The sequence below is a fragment of the Pempheris klunzingeri genome, chromosome 3 (assembly GCF_042242105.1).
Source record: "Pempheris klunzingeri isolate RE-2024b chromosome 3, fPemKlu1.hap1, whole genome shotgun sequence".
Taxonomy (NCBI): domain Eukaryota; kingdom Metazoa; phylum Chordata; class Actinopteri; order Acropomatiformes; family Pempheridae; genus Pempheris; species Pempheris klunzingeri.
In genome coordinates, this window is record NC_092014.1 from 11,328,737 (window position 1) to 11,349,230 (window position 20,494).

The 20,494-nt window shown below is 40.8% G+C and overlaps 2 protein-coding genes across 3 annotated transcripts in view; one reads left to right on the top strand and one right to left on the bottom strand.

Annotated features, from left to right (window-relative positions):
• gstcd (glutathione S-transferase, C-terminal domain containing) overlaps positions 1-15,114 on the bottom strand; it is a 44,395-nt gene extending 29,281 nt beyond the window's left edge. Inside the window, exons 1-5 of the mRNA XM_070856165.1 lie at positions 15,042-15,114; positions 14,461-14,888; positions 13,007-13,465; positions 11,024-11,293; positions 7,217-7,310 (exon numbers count right to left, since the gene is read on the bottom strand). Of these exons, the coding sequence (XP_070712266.1) occupies positions 7,217-7,310; positions 11,024-11,293; positions 13,007-13,465; positions 14,461-14,877 (1,240 nt within the window). The 5' untranslated portion in view covers positions 14,878-14,888; positions 15,042-15,114. The remainder of the gene's footprint in view (positions 1-7,216; positions 7,311-11,023; positions 11,294-13,006; positions 13,466-14,460; positions 14,889-15,041) is intronic.
• A 304-nt stretch (positions 15,115-15,418) lies between these two features.
• On the top strand, positions 15,419-20,291 carry ints12 (integrator complex subunit 12). Of its 2 annotated transcripts, none has more exons than XM_070856166.1 (7): positions 15,419-15,754; positions 16,508-16,671; positions 16,799-16,957; positions 17,268-17,449; positions 17,608-17,767; positions 17,920-18,063; positions 19,376-20,291. In XM_070856166.1, exons 2-7 carry the CDS (start codon positions 16,516-16,518, stop codon positions 19,937-19,939), a joined length of 1,365 nt encoding a protein of 454 aa, XP_070712267.1. In that variant the 5' UTR covers positions 15,419-15,754; positions 16,508-16,515; the 3' UTR covers positions 19,940-20,291. The 2 variants fall into 2 exon arrangements, with proteins under 2 accessions (XP_070712267.1, XP_070712268.1); XM_070856167.1 differs by having other exon boundaries at positions 15,419-15,748.
• Positions 20,292-20,494: the final 203 nt, after the last annotated feature.

Sequence of the window (20,494 nt, forward strand, 5' to 3'; positions counted from 1 at the left end):
GAACAAGAGACACACTTGCTACTTCAGTGTGGATGCTTCCTCGGCAGTAAGAGTACAAGGATGGATTCAACTTTGGTCTCTTGTATCTTAAGAGAGGTTAAAGTTGGATTCAAGGAGATAAAATCTAATCTTTAACTCTGTTGTTCACCACTAAAAGTTCACGGCCGTAGGTGTGGGCTGGAAGATAGATAGTTGGGTGAACTTATGGTGATCAACTGCCAACTGCCAATACTGCTACAAATGGGCTTGTGAATGTACCACTTCATCGTACCCTCGCCTCCTTCAAAGAATTCAAATAGTCTCCTCTTAGACTTGATTTGATCTCCCCCAACCCCTGAGGGAAATATATGGCTCTTAAGCTGCTAAATGCTCAATATGCTCACCAGCTAAAAAGCTCCACAGAGCGGAAGGGGAATTGCTGATCACTTTATCATCTGAACAACTGTTAAGACAAAAATATTGATTAGAGCCACTTTAAATCTTTAAGTCATATGATGTGATGTTTAGATAAAACAAACTCCTGCCACATTTAAAACAACACAGCTAGTCCAATGACTCTCTGAATTAGCCTTAAACTGCTATGAATGTAATTTGTATTTCTACAAATATCTCACACTTCTAATCAGATGAAACACTATGTGAACTGTAACCTCTGACAGTCATGTGAAGGATGTCATGTCCTGATTAAAAAACAATTCTGAGTAAGTGGAAAGATGAGATCTTTAACGACAGTTCTGTAACAACTAGGCATGAGAGTAAAGTGCAGCTGTGAGAAACTGCACTGGCACCTGGTCAATATCTAGTCCAAGAAAATTAAGAAAATGTAAAGTGAAATTTGTAAATCTGGTCTTGAATCAAATCCAGCTAATTATCTTCATCTAACTTCAATAACAGTGAGATGATATGCCTCAGGGGGGAAATCACACCCATTACAGGCAGCCAAACGGATTTAACAGTGGATGAAGTTGACAACATCAGAACAGATTTAACATCTTTACATCCAAGACACAGACGAGGTTTTATAAACACTGGAGGAAAAGGAAGAAGGAAACAGTACACATCCACCTACATAATAAGATATTTGAAAGTTGTTTTAGGATTGATATTCCATCTTTGATGCATCTTACAGACAGGTTTTCCTATTCCCAAAACAATATGGTAAGCATGTGAGGAGTATCTGGAAGCCTAACATGACAGATGTTTAACCACTCATTAGACTCACAGTGTAGAAAACAAGCACAGCACTGAAAAACGTGGGCCGAGACTTGTGGTGCGGCTAAATTTTCTGTTGGGATTTAAATCACAAAGATGATGATGATGCAGGAGGATGTCTGTAAAAGAGTAGGAAGTTTCAGTTCAGCTGTAGTGACAGTTTTAAAACCACATTTTAATTCTGCCTCCGGATGCAGTGAAATCACTTTAACACTGCTGCTGCTGAATAGATATTACTGCACTGATCAGCCCGTACAAGCATTAGCCACTGTGCTTCAGTCTGGACCATGTCATGATATAGGTTTACCACATGCACAATACAGTAGAGAGACAGTGATGTTATAGGACAACAATAAAATAGGCACAATTTTGTGTATTAAGACTTTGTTAAATATGTTTTGTTATTGCGCATAATAACGTCATTTGATAACTAACGTTTCTAATAGAGCAGAAAAAAGATGACGAAGTTCTTCAAGCAGTTATAACCAAAATTTGACTCAGTTATTCTAATACCTTAATGCCTGCCTTATTTTTTACATATTTGGGGTCTGGAATGACAAGTAGGTAGAAAAACTTTTGGAATTTGTCCATTGTTGTTTTTAAATTGAAGTGGCTTTGAACAAAGTGATATAACGGCACTTTCTGGTGAAACAAAAAGGACATTACAGTAGGGATCTTTTTCATAATGTTGTTAGACACTCCGAATAACAATCTGAGCCTGTCGGTAGCAAAATCAAGCACTTTTAGTGGTCGTACGTTTAGTTGATCTCCTGGACCAATTCCAAAAATGTTTGTACCTACTAGCCATTTCAAACCCAAGACGGGTAAAAAGGTTTAAAAATACTGGTGTAAACTATAAACTACAAGCCTCAGCACTACTGAGCAGCTGAAGAGCCACATAATTCCCTCAGGAGTTAGTGGAGACCAAAAACTGATCTAAAAGAAGAATGAGTAATGGACCTACTTTCACCAGGAGGAGGGAAACATGATGAGAACTGAATCCTACTGTTACTCTGTATCTGCTGATGGGTAAATAGGAAACTATTTCTGACTAAGTTCTTAAAAGGCGATAATATGTCAGCGTTGAGTTTTACAGCTCGTTTCTGTTGCCAACAAGTGGCCAAATCAGGGACTTCAAAAAGACAGCCAACTAAGAGTTGAAGGAAAAAATGTTTTTGACCATACAGTATATAATATACATAAACAGAGTAACACAGACAGATTGGTTATTACTAAATGTTCCTCTATGAAAGACCTCTCAGATGGAAATTGGAAATTTGACTGAATATGGAGAATGATTTGGAACATGCACTCATTTGCTTTCTTACCAAGACTCAGATGAGAAATTTGATTCTACTCTCATGTCTGTACGGTAAATATGATGCTAAATATGAAGCTACAGCCAGCTGAAAAAATGAAATCTGGCTCTGTCCAGCTTAGCTTTCCTGCACCTGTAAAGGTCAATAATTAACATGTTATATTTCATTTTCAAACTAAAAGTAAAGACAGCATGTTGTCGTGTCACATGGGGGTATCTGCTGGTTGCCTAGCTTACAAAAGGATTTGATATTATGCTGTGATAACACATCTACAAATAACCACAAAGTATTGTACATTGTTCAACTTTTTTGTCTATTCCTACCAAAGCACAAAGAAAAAAAAATAAATAAATCACACCAGTCAAGTCTTGAGTTTGTGAAATCTCAATCACATCTCTGCTGCAGTCGAAGCAGGGAGACAGAGACAAATGGAGCCTGTTTTTTCTCAAGCAGCTCAACTTCTGTCATACTCTTGTAACCTAAGACAAAGACACGGGAACTCATCTCATCTCCTTGTACCAAAACAGCCCTGGAGGACCTAATAGCAGCATGTCTGAAGCATGACAACTATGCGGTTTCTACACGAGCCCTCCCTTTTTTTATGCCCGATTGTCTTGTTCATCCCCCTTCCCCTGCCTTGTTTTCTCCTGATAACCTCTGTCTCTCTTCATGCTGTCTCACCCCCTATCTCAATCTCCCACTGTCACATACTCCATCATTCTAACCCGCTTTATTCACTACCTCCCCTCCTCCAGCTATTAAGTGAAGCACTGCAGACAAGACGTTGGCTGCTCTAAACAATGGCCCCCTGTATTCACATCGATGTTTACCTGTCTGCAAACAGCCCACACCACATTTAGCAAAGCACAAAGACGGCAAAACCTAAACAACTCCCATGCACAGGGGTCCCTTTGTTTCTCTATATATGTACATGCCTGAGTGGCAGTGTGTAGGACTTGTTACCATTGAATGCCAATTAGTTGAGTCAATAGACAGAAGCAATATATAGAATAAGGCATACCGGTAGTTTGTAAAGTAAAGTCATAAAGTATCAAGACAAGGACACATTCTTTCTAGTTTTAGCTCTACACCACCATAATAGATTTCAAATGAAACACCATTACAGGGTTAAACACTGTCAGCTTTAAGGACATTTGGAGGTGTTCGCATTCATATTGCAAATAATAGCTCTTTTTACCCTCTGTTTACCAGGGGGTACGGATAAGAAAGGTGAAAACTTGTAGACGGTTCATCAAACGTGGATATAAACAATCAAATTAAAGCTGAAAGTCAGCACATTAACCTCAGAGTCATTGTTTCATTTCAAATCCAATACTGTGGAGCACAGAGCCGAAACAAAACTACCCAAATGCATGCAGGCTGCACTGTTTATGCGCTTACATAAAAATGATAAGCCAATACATATGAAAAGGACTGCCTTCAAAGACTTGTGTGCATTATATTAGTTTTGCAGGTATGGAAATATTTATGCATACGTAAGGAGAAACTGCTGCAATTTTCCCTGTAATGCTCTACGTGTGGGCGTGTGTGCAGCCATTTGTGCATACTGTAGGAGCAGATGGATGGGAAAGCCCATGCGCTGGGGTTCAGGACAAATTGGCTGCCGTTCGCCTCTGCTCCTCTTTAATTACGCGGCACTGAAACTCAGGGGCTACCTACCAACCAACTTAATACTGCAGAAGGAGATATCAACAGTGCCGTTTATCATGCAGAGTGCAGACAAAAGTGGGACAGCTAAAATGTAGTCTCTTTCCACAATTCTCGCTCTCAGAATAGATGCACTGCCCACATCATCAAGAGCACTTCTGTTAAGATGTCAGTAGTGTTTTTGGGCAAGAAACAGATGACGGATGTACTGTGGAAATACATTAACAGGCTACAAACGGCTGTAAAAATTATAACTAGTACAGTGCAGTCAAAAAGCAGCAAGATAATGTTTTCCCATTGTGTTCACTCTAATCCAACATGCTGTACTTTGAATGAAACGGTGCCCACCGGGTTAATGTGCTGGCTTTTAGTTTTAATGCACTACCACTGCTACTGCTACTTCTTCCATGTCTGAGGGTGTTCTCATCATATTGGATAAATTGTGTTAAGGCTTATATCCCATTTATAAAAGGTGCCCCAATTTTAGGACAATGCAGAAGGGCCCTGATCCCAAATGTACAGACAAGGGAACAAAGGAGTTTTTAAAGAGAGTCAGTGTCCTAATATTGCTGACTGCACTGCATGTATAGCCCCAAGACATTATAAACCAATTAAAGCTACAATTTAAAGGCACACTGGTGTGTGTGGAATATTCACATCAACTGAAAATAAATTACATTCATTAACACAACCAAATATTTCATGTGAATGTTGTTTGTAGAATTCACTACAAAAAAAACCCTACACAGTGATATCAATTATTGGGGCTATAACTCATCATTACATTGGAAACGTATGGTAATCATGGTTACAGTGATCAACTGCTGATATGGATCAAAAAGCTTAGGGACAAAAGCAGTGCTATACAACTGCTGTTTAAATAAACGACTGATAGTAATCAAGTGATTGGTGTTCCTTTTGAGTCTATTCATACATGACAATATATAGATTTTTTTAAACTATGGTAATTCTATAGTTAACACTAAATGCTTTAGTTTGCCTCGCAGTAACCCATCTGCTTTTTTTTCTCAGTGAGGAAGGTCATCTCCTTGAAGCTTGTGACAAAGTGCCAAAAACAAGCCAACTCCAAGCAGCAGCCAAACTACCTTGTGTGGTCTACTCAAACCATGAGTGGATTACCAAACTGGCCTTCTGGGCCCAGGTCCAGGCCCCCAAGGGCTCAGAGGGCCCCCGAGCCAGAGTCTCTACATGAAGATTCTGCTAATAACTTCACATTTTTTGTTGAGGAGTCAAAGGTCTTTGACATTCATGTCAATGACAGAGGCCAAATGGTCCTACTGAAAAACTGAGGAAACAGCCAAAATATTCCATTTGATGATGTCATGATACAGTTTAAGTGTTTTTATCACTTTAGTTTATCAATGTAAATGGCAATAAAATGTCAGAATATTGTGAACGTTTCCATACACAGTCCATGATGATCTGTTTATATAGCTCGTTTTCTGTTTAGATTCGACCGACAGTCAAAAACCCGAAGATATTCTGTTCACTGTAATACATGACAAAGAAAAGCATGAAATCATCGCATTTGTGAAGCTAGAACCAATAAGTATTTTTTGGCAATAATCAATTAAACATTGTTTGTCCATTTGTTGACTGACGAAATGATTCATCAATGAACTGTTGCAGCTCAATTAATTATGAAAAAAATTGCAACATATTATGTCCACAGCATAAGATGTAAGAAATGCAACACAAACTGGTCATTTCAGTGAGCAAAAAAATGGCAACATAGCATCCAGACACTACAGTATATGATTATATTCAGTATTCATTTTGTTGTTCCGATTCCCTGTATTTGTTTTGCCAAGCACTTTGTAACCATGGGTACTGCACAAATAATTTGAGCTTACATATGATTCATTTCTGTTCTTGTTTAGACTCAAAGTTACTATACAGTAGTTCAATAACAGGACTCTGCAGCCAGCAATGAAGTGTCTGTACAAAAGCAAAAGAAGAAAAAAGAAATGAGCTGAACTTGTGGTATCATATATAGTACATCTTAATAATGAAAATATCCTTGCAATCTCCTCAAATTCTCTGATGAGTGGAGGAATAAGCCACAAAAGTGTAAATGAAGGAAGAAAATATATAGCAAGCCCTTCCATTTTCTTCTAACAGTACATTGCTGCTGTGCCAACACATGCATTCACACCATTTAGCATCGCTACAGACACAAACATCTCACTAATAACAAGAAAAACAATGCAGGCAAGAGGAAGGGAGAGAAAGAAACGCAGAGATTTCTTGTCTCTGCTTCACCGGTGCCACCTGGGGCTGCAATCAACAACCCTTCCACTGCCTATTAGATACTGCTCTCACTGCAATCAGTACCCACTAAGGCATACGCACAACTTCGACATTGCACATTAGCAGTTTGCGCCGCCAGTGTGTGCGCGTTTGTGTGTGTTTCTTCAGTGCCGAGTCTGTTTCTGTCACAGGTCTATTTCACACTTTCAGCCAACAACATAAGGGGGATAACACATTGAGATAAGCACTTTAAAATTCATTAATGCGGGCTCATGGGGAAACACACCTAGCAGAGGCTGAACAGAAAGCTCTGCAATGTATCAGTAGCTAACAGTTGTCTTTTGGGGGCTGGCAAGGTGCCACTGAAAATCACCAGACCACGGTAGTATGGGAAGGTTTTAGGTAAATATTTATGCACATTCCTCCGTATATAGTATCAATACCCTTTGCTTTTACTTTGACCAAGTAATAAGGTGAAAGAAAGAGGGAGTAGGTAGTGATGTTGAGCTATACAGATAAAGAGATAGGGGAGGTAAAAATGATGAGATGAGGGGGGGTTTAAGCAGATAGGAAGATGTGAATACGGAGAAAGCACAGAATGAGAAAACAGAAAAAAAAAAAAAAATCATTTAAAAACAAAAGATAAAAACGAGCCAAAAGAACACAGAAGAGAGTGCAAGGGCAGAAGGGCAAAAGGAAAATGGAGAAGGCAAAGAAGGGGCCACCAGGCAGAGATTTGACTTTACCTTCAGTGGGGTTGATAGCCCCTGGTAAGCTGTCCCACGGGAGGGTCCAGGAAGGGCAAGGATGAGGAGCGAAGATTGCCTCAATGCCATTTTCCTAGGGGAGGGACACACACATACACACGCACACGTTACCATAGAAACCCCTCTATAGCCTTGAGGTTTTGTGGTCCAAATGGCTGTAATGAAGTGATTTAAAGAGAACTGTTCTTGAACAAGCCTTTTTTTTTTGCCTCGCTCACACAGATCTGAAGCTACACCTGAGGAAAAACCACTGCTGGTGCACTTATTACTCTCTCAAGACAGAACAAATGTTTCACCAGTACGGTACATACTCCTGCACCTCCATTAGACTTTGGAGAAATACTAGAGAAACACAGAAAATTGAGTCGTACAAGGTGAAGCACTTTCTTTTTTCTTTGCTCTCTTTAAGGATAAGAAGGTTAGACCAATGAGTATGTGGTCTGGCAGAGTCTACAAAGGAAGGAAATCAAGAGGAAATAGGTATAGAATCATTATTTTTGAAACCAGGTTAATAAAAAAAAAAAGTTTGTTTTGCGAAAATCTTTTCTAAACGCTGAATGTTTGCTTTCAAGTGACCACAAATAAATATGAAATCCCTGATACTATATATAAGTGTAAAAGGTGTGTGTGGTGTAACATAATTTTTGCTTAATGTCAAGGGTGCGGCGGCATCTGACAATAACCTTTTTTTTTAAATTGAAATTACACTAATGCATGACTTATTTATGTCCTTCCTTGTAGGGCTTTTATCAAATAGAACGTATTCCTAGTTGGTTATAACTCCAACAATTTATTGTGGCACTGTACAATAATTCTATAATTAGATTCTAAAATCTATATTACAAAAGAGGTTGCACTGGTAATGCAAAATTATTGTCTATATACAACCTCATCATAACATATTGCCAAGGCCTAGTCACAGCAAGGCATACAGCGTTGAATAAACAAATAAATACACTAATAAACATGGAGAGACCACAAAAATATGCTTGTATGATGTAATGGAACACAACACAGCAGCTCTGCAATAAACACTATTTTACTGCTTTACAGCTTCAGGTGTTTGTATGATGACCACAGCACACTGGGGCTGAACTGTGTGGTCTTGTGTTGCATTATTTCCAAATAGTCTGCTCTAATGTTTTGCCTACTTCACTTTACAAATGCAACCCTCCAAACTCACTAATGGCCAATGAGGAATGTCAGGGCAGAATTTTGGAGAAAATGGCCTGTGGCATAGGTAGTCAAATCAGTATTGATCGGTCAGTGAAGGGGACATGACAAAAGAGACAGAGGATGCCTCCCATAAGGGATGCTTCAGTCACAGTCTGGCAAGACAAGAGCTCAAGTAAAGACCTGTGCAAAAGGACATGCAGCAACACTGTGGTTCAAAAGATCAGGCATTAATATCTGTGAAGGTTTGGCCAATTTCTGACAATGTACCAGTCATATTCTGGCGTTTCATTAAACAATACTTGGATATTTTAAAACCTGGACCCTATTTTTTTTACATATTTTGCCAGCTGGGACGATCTGCTGGACCCATTTCGAATGTTTTTGCATTTTGAACCCAAAACATGTGAAAATAGGGCCCGGGTTAAAAATACCAACGCTGGCGTGACCTGGTAAAAGGAAACTAGGTTGGCTGGTAAAAGACAGCAAAGTCAAGCTGGTAGAAATGAAACGAGTCTTAAATGACACACAGTAGCCAAAGCCCTATGCTCAACTGAGGACTAAAAGGTAAAGTCAGCCGGCATCTGCCATATAGCTGGTTAGTTTCAGCACATAAGTTTCCACATGGACACACACAGACTTTCAGTAATCCCAGTTTCTGGAACACTGGCTTTCCTGTGAGCCTCGTTCTACCACCAGAAAATCCAAGATTTTCTTGAATTTTGATTGAACTCATCCTGTAACTTACTAATCCTTCTTTTCTGGAGCACGTCCACATTTTACTGTTTGAATTGTTGTCTACTGTTTGCAACTGTATTTCAAGACCTGCCAATCACTTTGTGAGTGTTAGCAGCCGTTTTAGTTCTGCATCTTGAATTCTGGTGGTAGGGCAACCCTTTTGTTTACATTTGGATCACGGGCTGCGCCTCTGCAGCTCATTGCACAGGCAGTTTGACAGGCATGCATCAGTGTGTGTTAACTGAAGTGAGAAAAAGGGAGAGTTTATGAGCCATTTATATTGTGGATTGTGTGGCGAGATGAGCCTGCTGCCTCTGGTTAGTAGGAGTGAAGGATCACATGTCACCATGTCAGGCGGCAGACCTCTCTGTCCCTATGTACTTGCTTTGGAACACACACATATGATGACATATGCACGCGTGCACACACACGCACACACACACACACACACACACACACACACACACACACACACACACAAGCACCTTGGCCAAAACAGCATAACAGCTGCAATGCAGACATGATGGTGGCGACACGCAGCCATCCTTGTAATCCCTCTAGGCGAAGAGAGAATGGTGGCCATTGTGTGTGTGTGTGTGTGTGTGTGTGTGTGTGTGTGTGTGTGTGTGCGTGTGCGTGTGTGTCCACACATTCCTCCCAGTTTTAATGTCTGATTTCAACCTGCCATGAAAACTGTTATTTGTGCGCATCTGTTACTGACTAAATTTAATCCGGCAACATGGCACGTTGAAGACACATCCCATCCTGACCACCCAACTCACTCAGCCTCATTCAGACTCTCCAAACCCCTTTACTTCTTTCTCCCTCTCCTCTCTTCCCGTCACTTAAAATCACATTGTTACAGACACTTAGTCAGCAGGAAATCACAGAAATATCTTTGCTGTGAGAACAGAGCAACAAGGCCAAGAAAAAGGCTCAGTAGTGAGAGGTTAGTCAGGGCTGAGGAGACAGACTCCTTTAAAACAGCTGGGCCTGTTTATCTCCTGCTGGAAAAGTTACTCCGAAAATATTTGCAGGGGCAATATTTGGTGTGCTGTATAGCTAAGAAAGCTATAAATGTGTGAGACTGTGTGACTGTCTTGCCAATGCTTCTTGAAGCCATTGCATTTTAAGAGAGTGGACACATTATGCTTGTATTGTGTGCTGTCTTGTCTCTGAACACCACCATTTTGAGCCATTACTATAAACTACTTAGTCCGGCTATAAAACTTTGTTTCATTTTGGTCTGGATTCATTGTTTTTATTGCACCTGAAGTGAGGATAAGCTGGATGTGCATCCTCTGTGCTATTGCAAGTGGCAACAGGATCCACTGAGAATACTGAATTGTGCATTTTATAATGCACTGAGGACTGTAAAATGCTGTTCTTCTGAACAGATTCTGTTTTTTTTTCTGAAGAAATGTCACTTAAGATCAGTTTTTTTTTTTGCTTGATAAATATATTGTCATACAATCTCTGTGAGTAGAAAATCGTGGCTACAGACAAGCATCCTAAAACCTTTAAACAGGCCACTTAAAATGTTAATTCTGTGACTGAAAGCACTTAATGTCTAAGCACTGGCAGAAAAACGAAAAATTCAACAATTACAAAAGTCTGCCAGAAGCCAAAACATTAACTTAAAGCTACACTCTTGAAGGAACAATCAGCAGAAAATGAGTGCGTGAAATTACAGGGATAATAGTTAACAACCAGTTGGAGCCTCCAAACCCTCTATCTGCCTCTCCATGTGCTCTGAAGGGACACTGGGCGACAGCTCCTTAAATTTACAGCCAGTGTATGAGTCCATAAATATGTGCGGAGACCACAGAGAGGTAAAGTGTGATGGGAAATAGGTAAGGAAATGTAATCATTTACTTTAAGTTTAGTCATAGTGGGTCTGGGGCCACCAACAAAGGGAAGCTGTGTAGTCATCTCCTGGCCTTCTTCTTGCTCCAATAGGTTAGCTGGGTTGTTTTCTGCTGATGATCCTGGGAGGCTGGACGTGGGAACCTGGGGGATGGAAAGAGCCATCCCGCAGGTCTTGGCTGCCCGAAGGACGGCGGGTACCTCCTGAACACGGCTATACCAACGCAGCAGGTGCGGGAGCTGATGTAGTGCGCTCACAGCGTGGGCCTGGAGGGAACACTATCAAGGAGAAGAAAGGAAAGAGGGCAAAAAACAAGAAGATATTGATTAAGTGACTCATCTGGCATATCATCTCCAGTGGAGCGAGATGTCAGGTTCCACCAGAATTCACTCATCGCACTGGAGGACGGACAGACATGAGGGGCCAGCAGGAAAAACATCAAAACAGCGTTTGGCAGGTGGGGAGGGTAGAGACACAAACAGAGACATGATCAGAGAAGCGGTGTCAATGTGTGTGACTGTGTGTGGAAGACGGAAGAAAGAGAGGGACACAGACACTGAGGGGAAAAAGGGGCACTCCGCAGTACGACAAGTGGGTGGATTGGAAGGGATCTATCGTAGCTGCATGTGTCGTAGACAGTGATGGCCGTTAAGAGGAGACACGCTAGACTGAGTGTGAAACTGGAAACCACTGGAGCACAGCTGACTACTAAAAGCCTCATTGTGAGAACTTCAGTTCATTCCCACAGTCGAGGAACAGTTGAAGACGGCTGAAGGGTGAAATGGAGGTTGAGACCCACTTCACTGCCTGACAGTGCAGCATTCCTGATCAATAACAACATACCACTGAACAAAACAGCCCTGGTACTCTCTGGTCTCGAATGCGGTTACTTTAAATAGTGCAACCAATGGCAATATGTGCGGAATCAGATTCTATCAAACAAAACCTTTTAGATATGAGGGAAACATATATATGAATTTGAAAGAAAGCGGCATCTCAAAAGTAAAATGTATAATATTTATATTGTGTCACTATCAAAAAGGTAATAGATCAATAGTTTTAAATGATTACACAAATAATCTTTGCAAGTTATACATTTTTTTTCTTTATTCTCTCCCAAATTCTTATTTTTGTTTGATATTTAAGAAGATTTGTTTGATTCAATTGACACAAATCTGATTCCATAGAATATGCAATCATTTAACACGATGAATATTCAGGAAACGTTGACGAGCTTTTCATGTATTTCAGATTTTTTTTTTCTTTTTTTGAAGTTCAGATTTTTAAGGTCAACATAACAACCCGCCAATTCTTGATCTGCTGCGGAGAGAAAACCGTTCCCAAAGAAAAGTCATTGAAATGCACTTCAACCTGCTGCATTTGAATACAAACCCTCCCATACACTGTTATCACTCTTTGCCAGGTGGCTCTGGACCACCTTTGAGAGCAAAACCTGTGCCAAGTCTGATGCAGCCGGTCTCCTTAACTCGAGTTTCTGCCTGAATGGATCTGAAAGGAGCTGGGTGTACTGCTTCCTCACCCTGACCAGAGTGTCAAAACCATAAGTAATGCATAATTTGACAAGTCATCATAATAGCGATATTTAAAAGCCTGTAAATACACATAAGGCGTGTTCTGTAGCCTAAACGGCACCATCTCTGTGAGGTGACATCAGACTTAAGTCATGTGTGCTACTGTTTATGTTGACAGACAAAACCTGGCAATGGTTCGCTTGATTGCTCACAGCACAATAATGGGACTTTTATTCACAGTAAATTTAAAGTAAATCACACAGGGTGCCAATGCATTTAAAGTATAAGGTTTATACAGGAAATATATCTATTGATGTTAAAATTAAATTAGCATTTAATGCCCATTCATGGATCCAAATTAGAAAATGACTTAAGGCAGCAGTAAGGGCAAGGTCCTTTGCCACAAGGGTTCATTACCGACAACACTCAAACATAAATCATAAACTCCAAGGCCCTTACCAAGTACTGAAAGATGCATGGTAGCAGCACCACATCAGTCAGAGTGAAGTACAGTCCTTCAGCAAACAGATGCTCGAGCGGAGGCAGGTCTGTCGTTTTCACTTTCCTGATCTCAGAGTTCTCTCTGGTGGTCGGAGCTGGAACTGAATCCACAGACAGCCTGGCCAGAGCCGCCCTGAGCTCAAGTCCGTCACAGACCTGAGGTGACCGTCCAGGCTCGGACTCAGAGTCTGGGTTCCCCTGGCCTTCAGGGGGCTCGTTCTTCTCATTCCGTCTCTGCTCTTGGAGTTTCTGTCGCCGGATTTTGTCATCATTGTGGACTTTGACAGGCTCCGCTAGCCTTCGCTCTAGGGTGAGGATGGAGGGAGGCAGCTGCTGATATTGATTTGTGGGATTTTTGAGGTGTTCTTCAACAGCGGAGGGGATGCCAATTTCACACAGTCTGGTCCACTTACTCACCTGAGAGCAAGATAAGAAAAGATTTTTTTGAGGTTTTGAGGTTATTATTGTGATATGTTATATTGATGTCCAAGCACAATGCTGCTGACATTGTGACCAAAACTTAATCAATATGCTGTAACTCAAACAACCTTGGCCATGTTGTTTGGTCCTTATAGTAAAATACTTTTTATTTGGACTGAAAACCTTGCTAGGCCATGTGAGAGAAGAGCAGTTTTTCCATTGAGGGCTTGAAATTTTATCAGTCAGGGAATTGGTACAGAAATGAGAAGCCAAAGATGACTTTAATCCCACTGAACAATGGTAACTACTCATTTTAAAAGGTCCGTGTTTTCCTGATAATTTCCTCAGAAGTTTCTGGTGAAGAACTATGTCATCTGGTTCCCAATTTTAGGAAAAACTGAGAGAAAGTCGTGTGACAATTATCTGATTTTTGTTAAATGCACTGAGCTAATAACCAGTTATAGATTTACAACTAAATATTGATTCATTTTAATTGATTAAAAATGTTATTCTCCACATAGGTTGAAATGTATGCTTGCCTTTAGACAAATTTGACATGCATGTTCAGCTGACCTTTTGTGCATTGACTAAAAGAATACTAGCATTTGTGTATGAAATGAACACTGTCTCAATTTTCCCTAAGACAGGAGACAAAATTACATTCCTTTGGAGAAACAGAAGATCATTTTTACAGTCGTGAATCAGTTCCTCTCTGGGAAATCATGGAACCCATAAGATTAAGTGTTTGACTGACACTGACATAACAGCATCGTGCCGCTACGTTCATTGAATCGTGTGGATAGTATCCTATAATAAACCTTTTAATAGTATAAGTGTTGCTGTGGTTTCGACCCTTTAAAGCTGCCTTCTCCATGCATCCGCAAGTGGGTGAAGCTGTGCCAGAATCCCCCACGATAAATGATGCTCGATCAATCAAGCACTCAGCTCTTGTCTGTGGTCACTGGTCATGCATGCCCCTGCTCGCCACTAACCTCAGCGCAGGCCTTCAGACAGGTCTTCTTGAATCCCAGCAGGGCCATCACATGCTTCTTTGAAGGGTCAGCCTCTAAGGTCTTGCTGATGATGTGTCTCAGGACCACAGCCAGCCCTGCCCTGCACAGCCTCCCGGTCTCATCCACAGCTGCAGGCAGACGGCATCCTCTCACCAAGGGGGGAAGATCCTCCAGCTGAATGTCAGACACATCCAGAGACTCTGGCAGCTGGCACCTCAGGGACTGGGAGCTGGAGGGTTTGCTGAAGACTAGAAAAACTTTGAAAGATTTACACTCGCAGTAGGAGAGGAGGAACAGGGAGATGGAGGTGTGCAGCGGGAGACGCGGCTCCTCATTTTGAGAGACAACCTCTAGATAGAGGGAGGGCTTCTGTTGCTTCGCCTCCATCTGCTTCATGGTAAATCCTACTGTGAAGTAAAAAACAGAGGGAGGTTAAAAAGTCATTAGCTTTGGAAATATGTGTTCGGGCGTCTTTTTATGTATGGCAGCGAGAAGGTGTTAGCTAATGTGCAATTCTGGATGCGGCGCATAAAATGGCCTTGAGAGACAACTGTACTTACAGCAGCTTTAGTGTTGCGGATGTTTTCACCGGCAAATTGAATAAAACCACGTTGTTATGGTACACGCTTCCTGTCACGGTGCTGCTGCTTCTTCTTCCCCTTCTTCTAAAGCTATCATAGCTCCACAGCGCCCTCAGCTGGCGAAACGTACCAACCAATAGTAATGTAATTTTTTATTAGAAGACTACATCAATTTAGAACACAAAAGAATTATACACAATACTTACAACCGAATATTAATTAAATGAAGAGCGTATAGTTATTTGATGTTCTTGAAAGATTAAGAAATAAATAACTTCCACACAAGGTTCCGCGCTTGTGCATTCCGGGCATGTTTGACGGTTGCACAGGCTGTAAGACTAAAGGAAGGCGTCCGTCCCGGCTGTCTGCTGGCTTTGTAGGAAGTGTTCAACCGTTAATTGCTCACCAAAACGAAAAATAGAAAGGGTTGAGAAGCAGGTTTTTGCCAGAAGGAGAGTGTGAGGTAACGTAATCCTGCTGAAAATTATAATCTGTGACCTGGATTTTATCATCGTCATTTGAGGGGGAAGATAACTTCAGCCACGGTGCCGCTATTACAGTGTTTCTGGTCCGAACTAACAACGACAACAGTTACAGAGAAACACAAATCCCTCAAAGGAAGCGTCTATGTTTCTTTGTATCAGCCCCAACAGACGGAATCAGGAAATTTGGGACTAAACCCAGAGGTGAAGGTTAGTTCCGATAATCCCACCAACGAAATGAATATAAAATCCCAGAGCATGTTGATGTAAAAATACAGCGCTAAGTATATCGGTTTAAATTAGGCATCGGAGTGAACACTTGTCCTTGTCGGCCTATTGTTTCAGTCACTCTCTTAAGGGGTTTCTTTAGCTTATTTTCCTCTGTCTCCAGTTTGCGTTTGCTCATCGGAACTAATAATCATCATCATTGATTCTGCTAATCAGTTCAAATGTCTCAAATATAAAAGCTGTCATGTAGGAGAATCTCCGACTGGGCGGGTCTGATCCACACTGAAGAAAAACAGAGACATTTATCAATAAATATTTGAATCTTCCTAAATATTTCATGTGGCGGGAAGTCGGTTTTATATGTTTAATGTTGACAGCCCGATCTAATATAGCTGAATATGAGAATGAACCTGAAGGCTGTACATTAAGTAACTAAGGCTGCAGATGCAATAAAGCTTTTCTTTATGCTGTGGTATGGTGTTGTGTTGACTGTAGCAAAGATCTGCAGAGATAAAGGCCCTTAAAGACATTTAGTTCTTGGTAAGAACAGTGTGTTACTGTACCCTTTTGGTATTCAGTCCCAAAGCTGTCAGTCCTAGTTTGCTCTGTAATGTTTACATGTCCACAGATTTCAAGCATCAGTACTTTGTGTAACCTAATTTGGCTGAAACTGTGTTATTTGATAAAGCTGTGAGCTGAAGCCCTAAAAAGATGACATTATTTTGTGTGTTCCAGTTTAAGCCATGGCTGGACCTGTCAGTCTGGATTTGGATCCCATCTTCTTAAAGGGACTGAGCTACCTGCACTCCAAGAGTAAAGACTCAGCTGAGAAACTCAAAGCTTTACTAGACGAGTCCCTTTCAAGAGGAAGTGACTCATCTTACCGTTCGTTACAGAAAGTAAGGAGTGTGAGTCTTTATTCATGCTGTACCTTGTTATTGCTCACTTCCTTTTTTTTTCTTTCATTGGTATGTGATTCATCCAGCTAAACATTTACCGTTCTGTGTTATCATTGTGTATCCTCAGGATATTGAGGTGTCAAAGGGGTCTGTGTCAAAACTGAGCTTAAGTAAACAGGACTCCAAGTCCTCTTCAAGTTCATCATCCTCCAGTAGCAGCAGCGGCAGTAGCAAATCCAGCTCGGAAAAGAGCAAGAAAGACGTGGAGAAGAGACCCCCTGAGAAGGTAGGGGATACATTTTGTATCTGTTTCATCAGAGTAGATCTAGTAAATAAACTCTGACCATGTTGTTCACACAACATTGTGCCAATTCAGTATCATCCAATTGGAGAAAATTGACCCTCTAATTTAAAACCACATAGAATATATCAGAGTCCTTGAGGCTACCTTGACTTTTGCTAAGTGTTTCAAAAGTGTTTTAAAAGTTTCTTTTAAAACCTACACTACTGTATTGAGTTGCACAATCAGGCAAAAAAGATTAGAAAGTCAACATGCATTGTTCAAACATGCCTCTTTCTGTTTTTCTGACAAACAGGTCAGGGTGGACTTGGGTGAGGTGGATCCTCCAAAAAAGCCTCGTTTGGAGAAACAGGAGAATCGCTCCTCTCCGATTACCGTTCAGACAAGCAAAGATCTTCTGCCAAACATAAACGACTATGACGAGACTAATGCTGATGACTTCGCCATGGAAATGGGCCTGGCATGTGTGGTTTGCAGGTACATCTTAATTATTAGCTAATGTATTTTTTTTCTCATGAGCTTCAGGATGTCAGTACGCATTCCAGTCTAATTGTATTAATTAATCTGTGAGCACAGAGAAGTAAACCTGTGTTTATACATGCATTTCTTTTCTTTTGTGTTCTTAATTGCTTTAGACAAATGACAGTGACCATGGGAAACCAGTTGGTTGAATGCCAGGAGTGTCATAATCTGTACCACCAGGACTGTCACAAGCCCCAAGTGACAGACAAAGAAGTAAATGATCCACGGCTTGTGTGGTATTGTGCCCGCTGCACCAGACAAATGAAGCGTATGGTGAGGAAAATAAATGACATGCCAGTGTGTATGCCTTTTTTTTTTAAGTGCATCATCTTTGATTATATGACAAATTAGTGCGTAGTTGCGTTAAGAGTTTCTGTATTGGTATTGTCTCTGTCTAAAATGATCTATATGTGTTTGTCCACTAGGCCCAGAAGCCTCCACAGAAGCCATCCCCTGCATCTGCATCATCGGCGCCCGTTGTAAAAGACACGCTGGTTAAAAAGACAGAACTTAAAGCCAAGCCTGACACAGCCAGCACCTTCCAAGCGTTCAAAAGAACAGAAGTGAAGGTATGTGTTAACTAATTACGTCTGTATGCCAGTTATCTTTTATAGTGGGAGAGGATTTCCCATATAGCTGATTAGTATTACAACATTTTCCACCCACAACAGTATGTGCTTCCTTTTAGTAAGTTCCTATTGGTAGCAAAGGAGAGAAGAGCAATAAATCTAAATGTGCAGAACTGCTCTAAAAGGCAGTCTACATAAATCGCTGCAGAGGGAAATGGGCAAAAGGTATACATTTATTTTTTACAGATCAGACCACTGACTTCTGCTGCTTACAGTAGAAAGTGTTTCAGTGCGGCGTCATTTCTTCCAGAGGGAGTGGTTATAAAGTACTTTTACTTATTGGACTTCACTGTGAAGTTATTTTGACAGCCTTGTCAGTGATTTGATTATGTAAATTCGATTCAGAGCAGGAGTGTTTTTCAGTTTGCTCAAGTAAGCAAGCTAAGGCCTTGTGCAGCTTACAGGTAGTAACTCCGCTGATTGACATATTATGATAAATATTAATATGCTCTATTACACAGTAATCTGAAGGATACGACTGGTGTTATATCACTGGCAACAAATCCCATGGAAGGACCAAAACATCTCTATTTTCTGACTTCCTCACCTTGTCTTTGGCACTGTTAAAACTCACAAATCTGTAATGACATTTTTATAAAAGAGTTTAGTAATTTCATAAAGCAGCAAGGCACTATTGAGATTACTCAAATCGGATTAAATAGTACATTTCTTGGCAATTATTTTCAGTGGATTGATGCACATTTTGGTGCTCTAATGAGTATTTTTGGGTCGCCACTAGTAGTACATGTTTATAGGTAATGGTTCCAATTTTGCTTCACTCTCACAGTGTGTTGTCCATTGGGGATGGCTTTTTAAAAATCCATCATTCATTGTTTATACAGACACATTTTGATTGAATGTAAAAAGTTCAGGCCCCTTTTATGGTGGTCATAGAACATTTTTCTTGGTAATATATAAAGTAGCAGAGAAGAAGGACATACGGAGGCTAAATTATTACAGATATGACATGCTTCTAAAGTTGGATTATCGCTCTTGCCTTAAAGTTGTAATTGAACTTTAGTTATTAGTCATTATTAGTTTAGTTCTATAAGTTAATAATAAAACCTTACCTTATTTTTGAAATGTCAAATACATCAATAGACCGAAACCATCCAATTAATTTGAAATTGGTGTCCTCTTAAGGTCTCAGTTTCAAGCTTTTAAAATGTATTATTATAACATGACAATGAAATGTTAGGATCTGTTGAAATTGCATTCACTATTATAATTTCCTAACTGTTTATCATTTCAGGCCTCCACAACATCAGCTAATCCCACCAGCAACAGCTCCACCCAGTCGGTCAGTGGTCTTACCGGCTGGGCTGCATTCGGCGCCAAGACTAGTCCATCTCTTCCCGCCAGCTCCAAACTAGGTTCCTCAGGCCCAAGTGGGAGCCACAAGACCTTGACAACCCCCTCTGGCCAGAAACCTGTCGGGCTGTCTGGGCTAGCAGGAGTCAAGTCAGGACTTGGAGGTGCAAAGTTACCTGGGAGCGGCAACGGAAACGGCTCCAGCCAGGCGCCTCTGAAACCTCCTCCACCCCTGACTCTGGGTAAGCAGCCTCTGAACCGCTCGGCGAGCGGTGAAAGCCAAGGGAAAGGCTCGGCCTCATCAGGGGCAGGCTCCCCGAGCGGCGCCCAGGCAAGTGCAGGAGGAAACGGAGGTAATAACGGAGGAGGTAATGGGAACAATGGGAATGGGTCGAAGGCTGCACAAGGGGACAAAGCACCAACATCCCAAGAGTCCCAGCTTATTGCCATGAAACGGCTACAACTGGTGAAGAAGAAAGCGGCGCAGAAGAAACTGAAGAAATGAGTAGGGGTAGAGGGAAACAAAGAGGGAGCGGAGGTGTGAGGGAGTAGAAAATAACCCATGTGGAATTAGTGCCAGAGCATTATATTTGTATTACAAGAGCATCTGTACATGAGTAACACCATCCAGTCAAATACTTGAATCTTACTTTGTGTCAATGCTGCTGGACTCTGCGTGCCTCGTTCTGTCCTAACAAATCAAACCATTGAAAAAGTGACCATCACTTTGCGTCAACAAACATCATTAAATCTCCTCTTATAAACTGGCAGTAACAGTGACTTTGTAGCGTGTCATGTCCTTAGAGGTAAGTCATTTTATTCTGCAGGACAAATACAGAGTGGATGTTGTTTATTGAGGACATAATTGTTAAAATATAAAAGATAACATACATATTTTTTTTCTTCATTTCACATTCACACAAAACACATACTTCATGTGTTAATCATTAACACTTACCTCATGTGTTAATCATTAACATTTACTTCATCTGTAAATCATTTCACATATAAAATTACCTTCATTAATAAATCACTTCATTATAAATATAAACTCTACAAC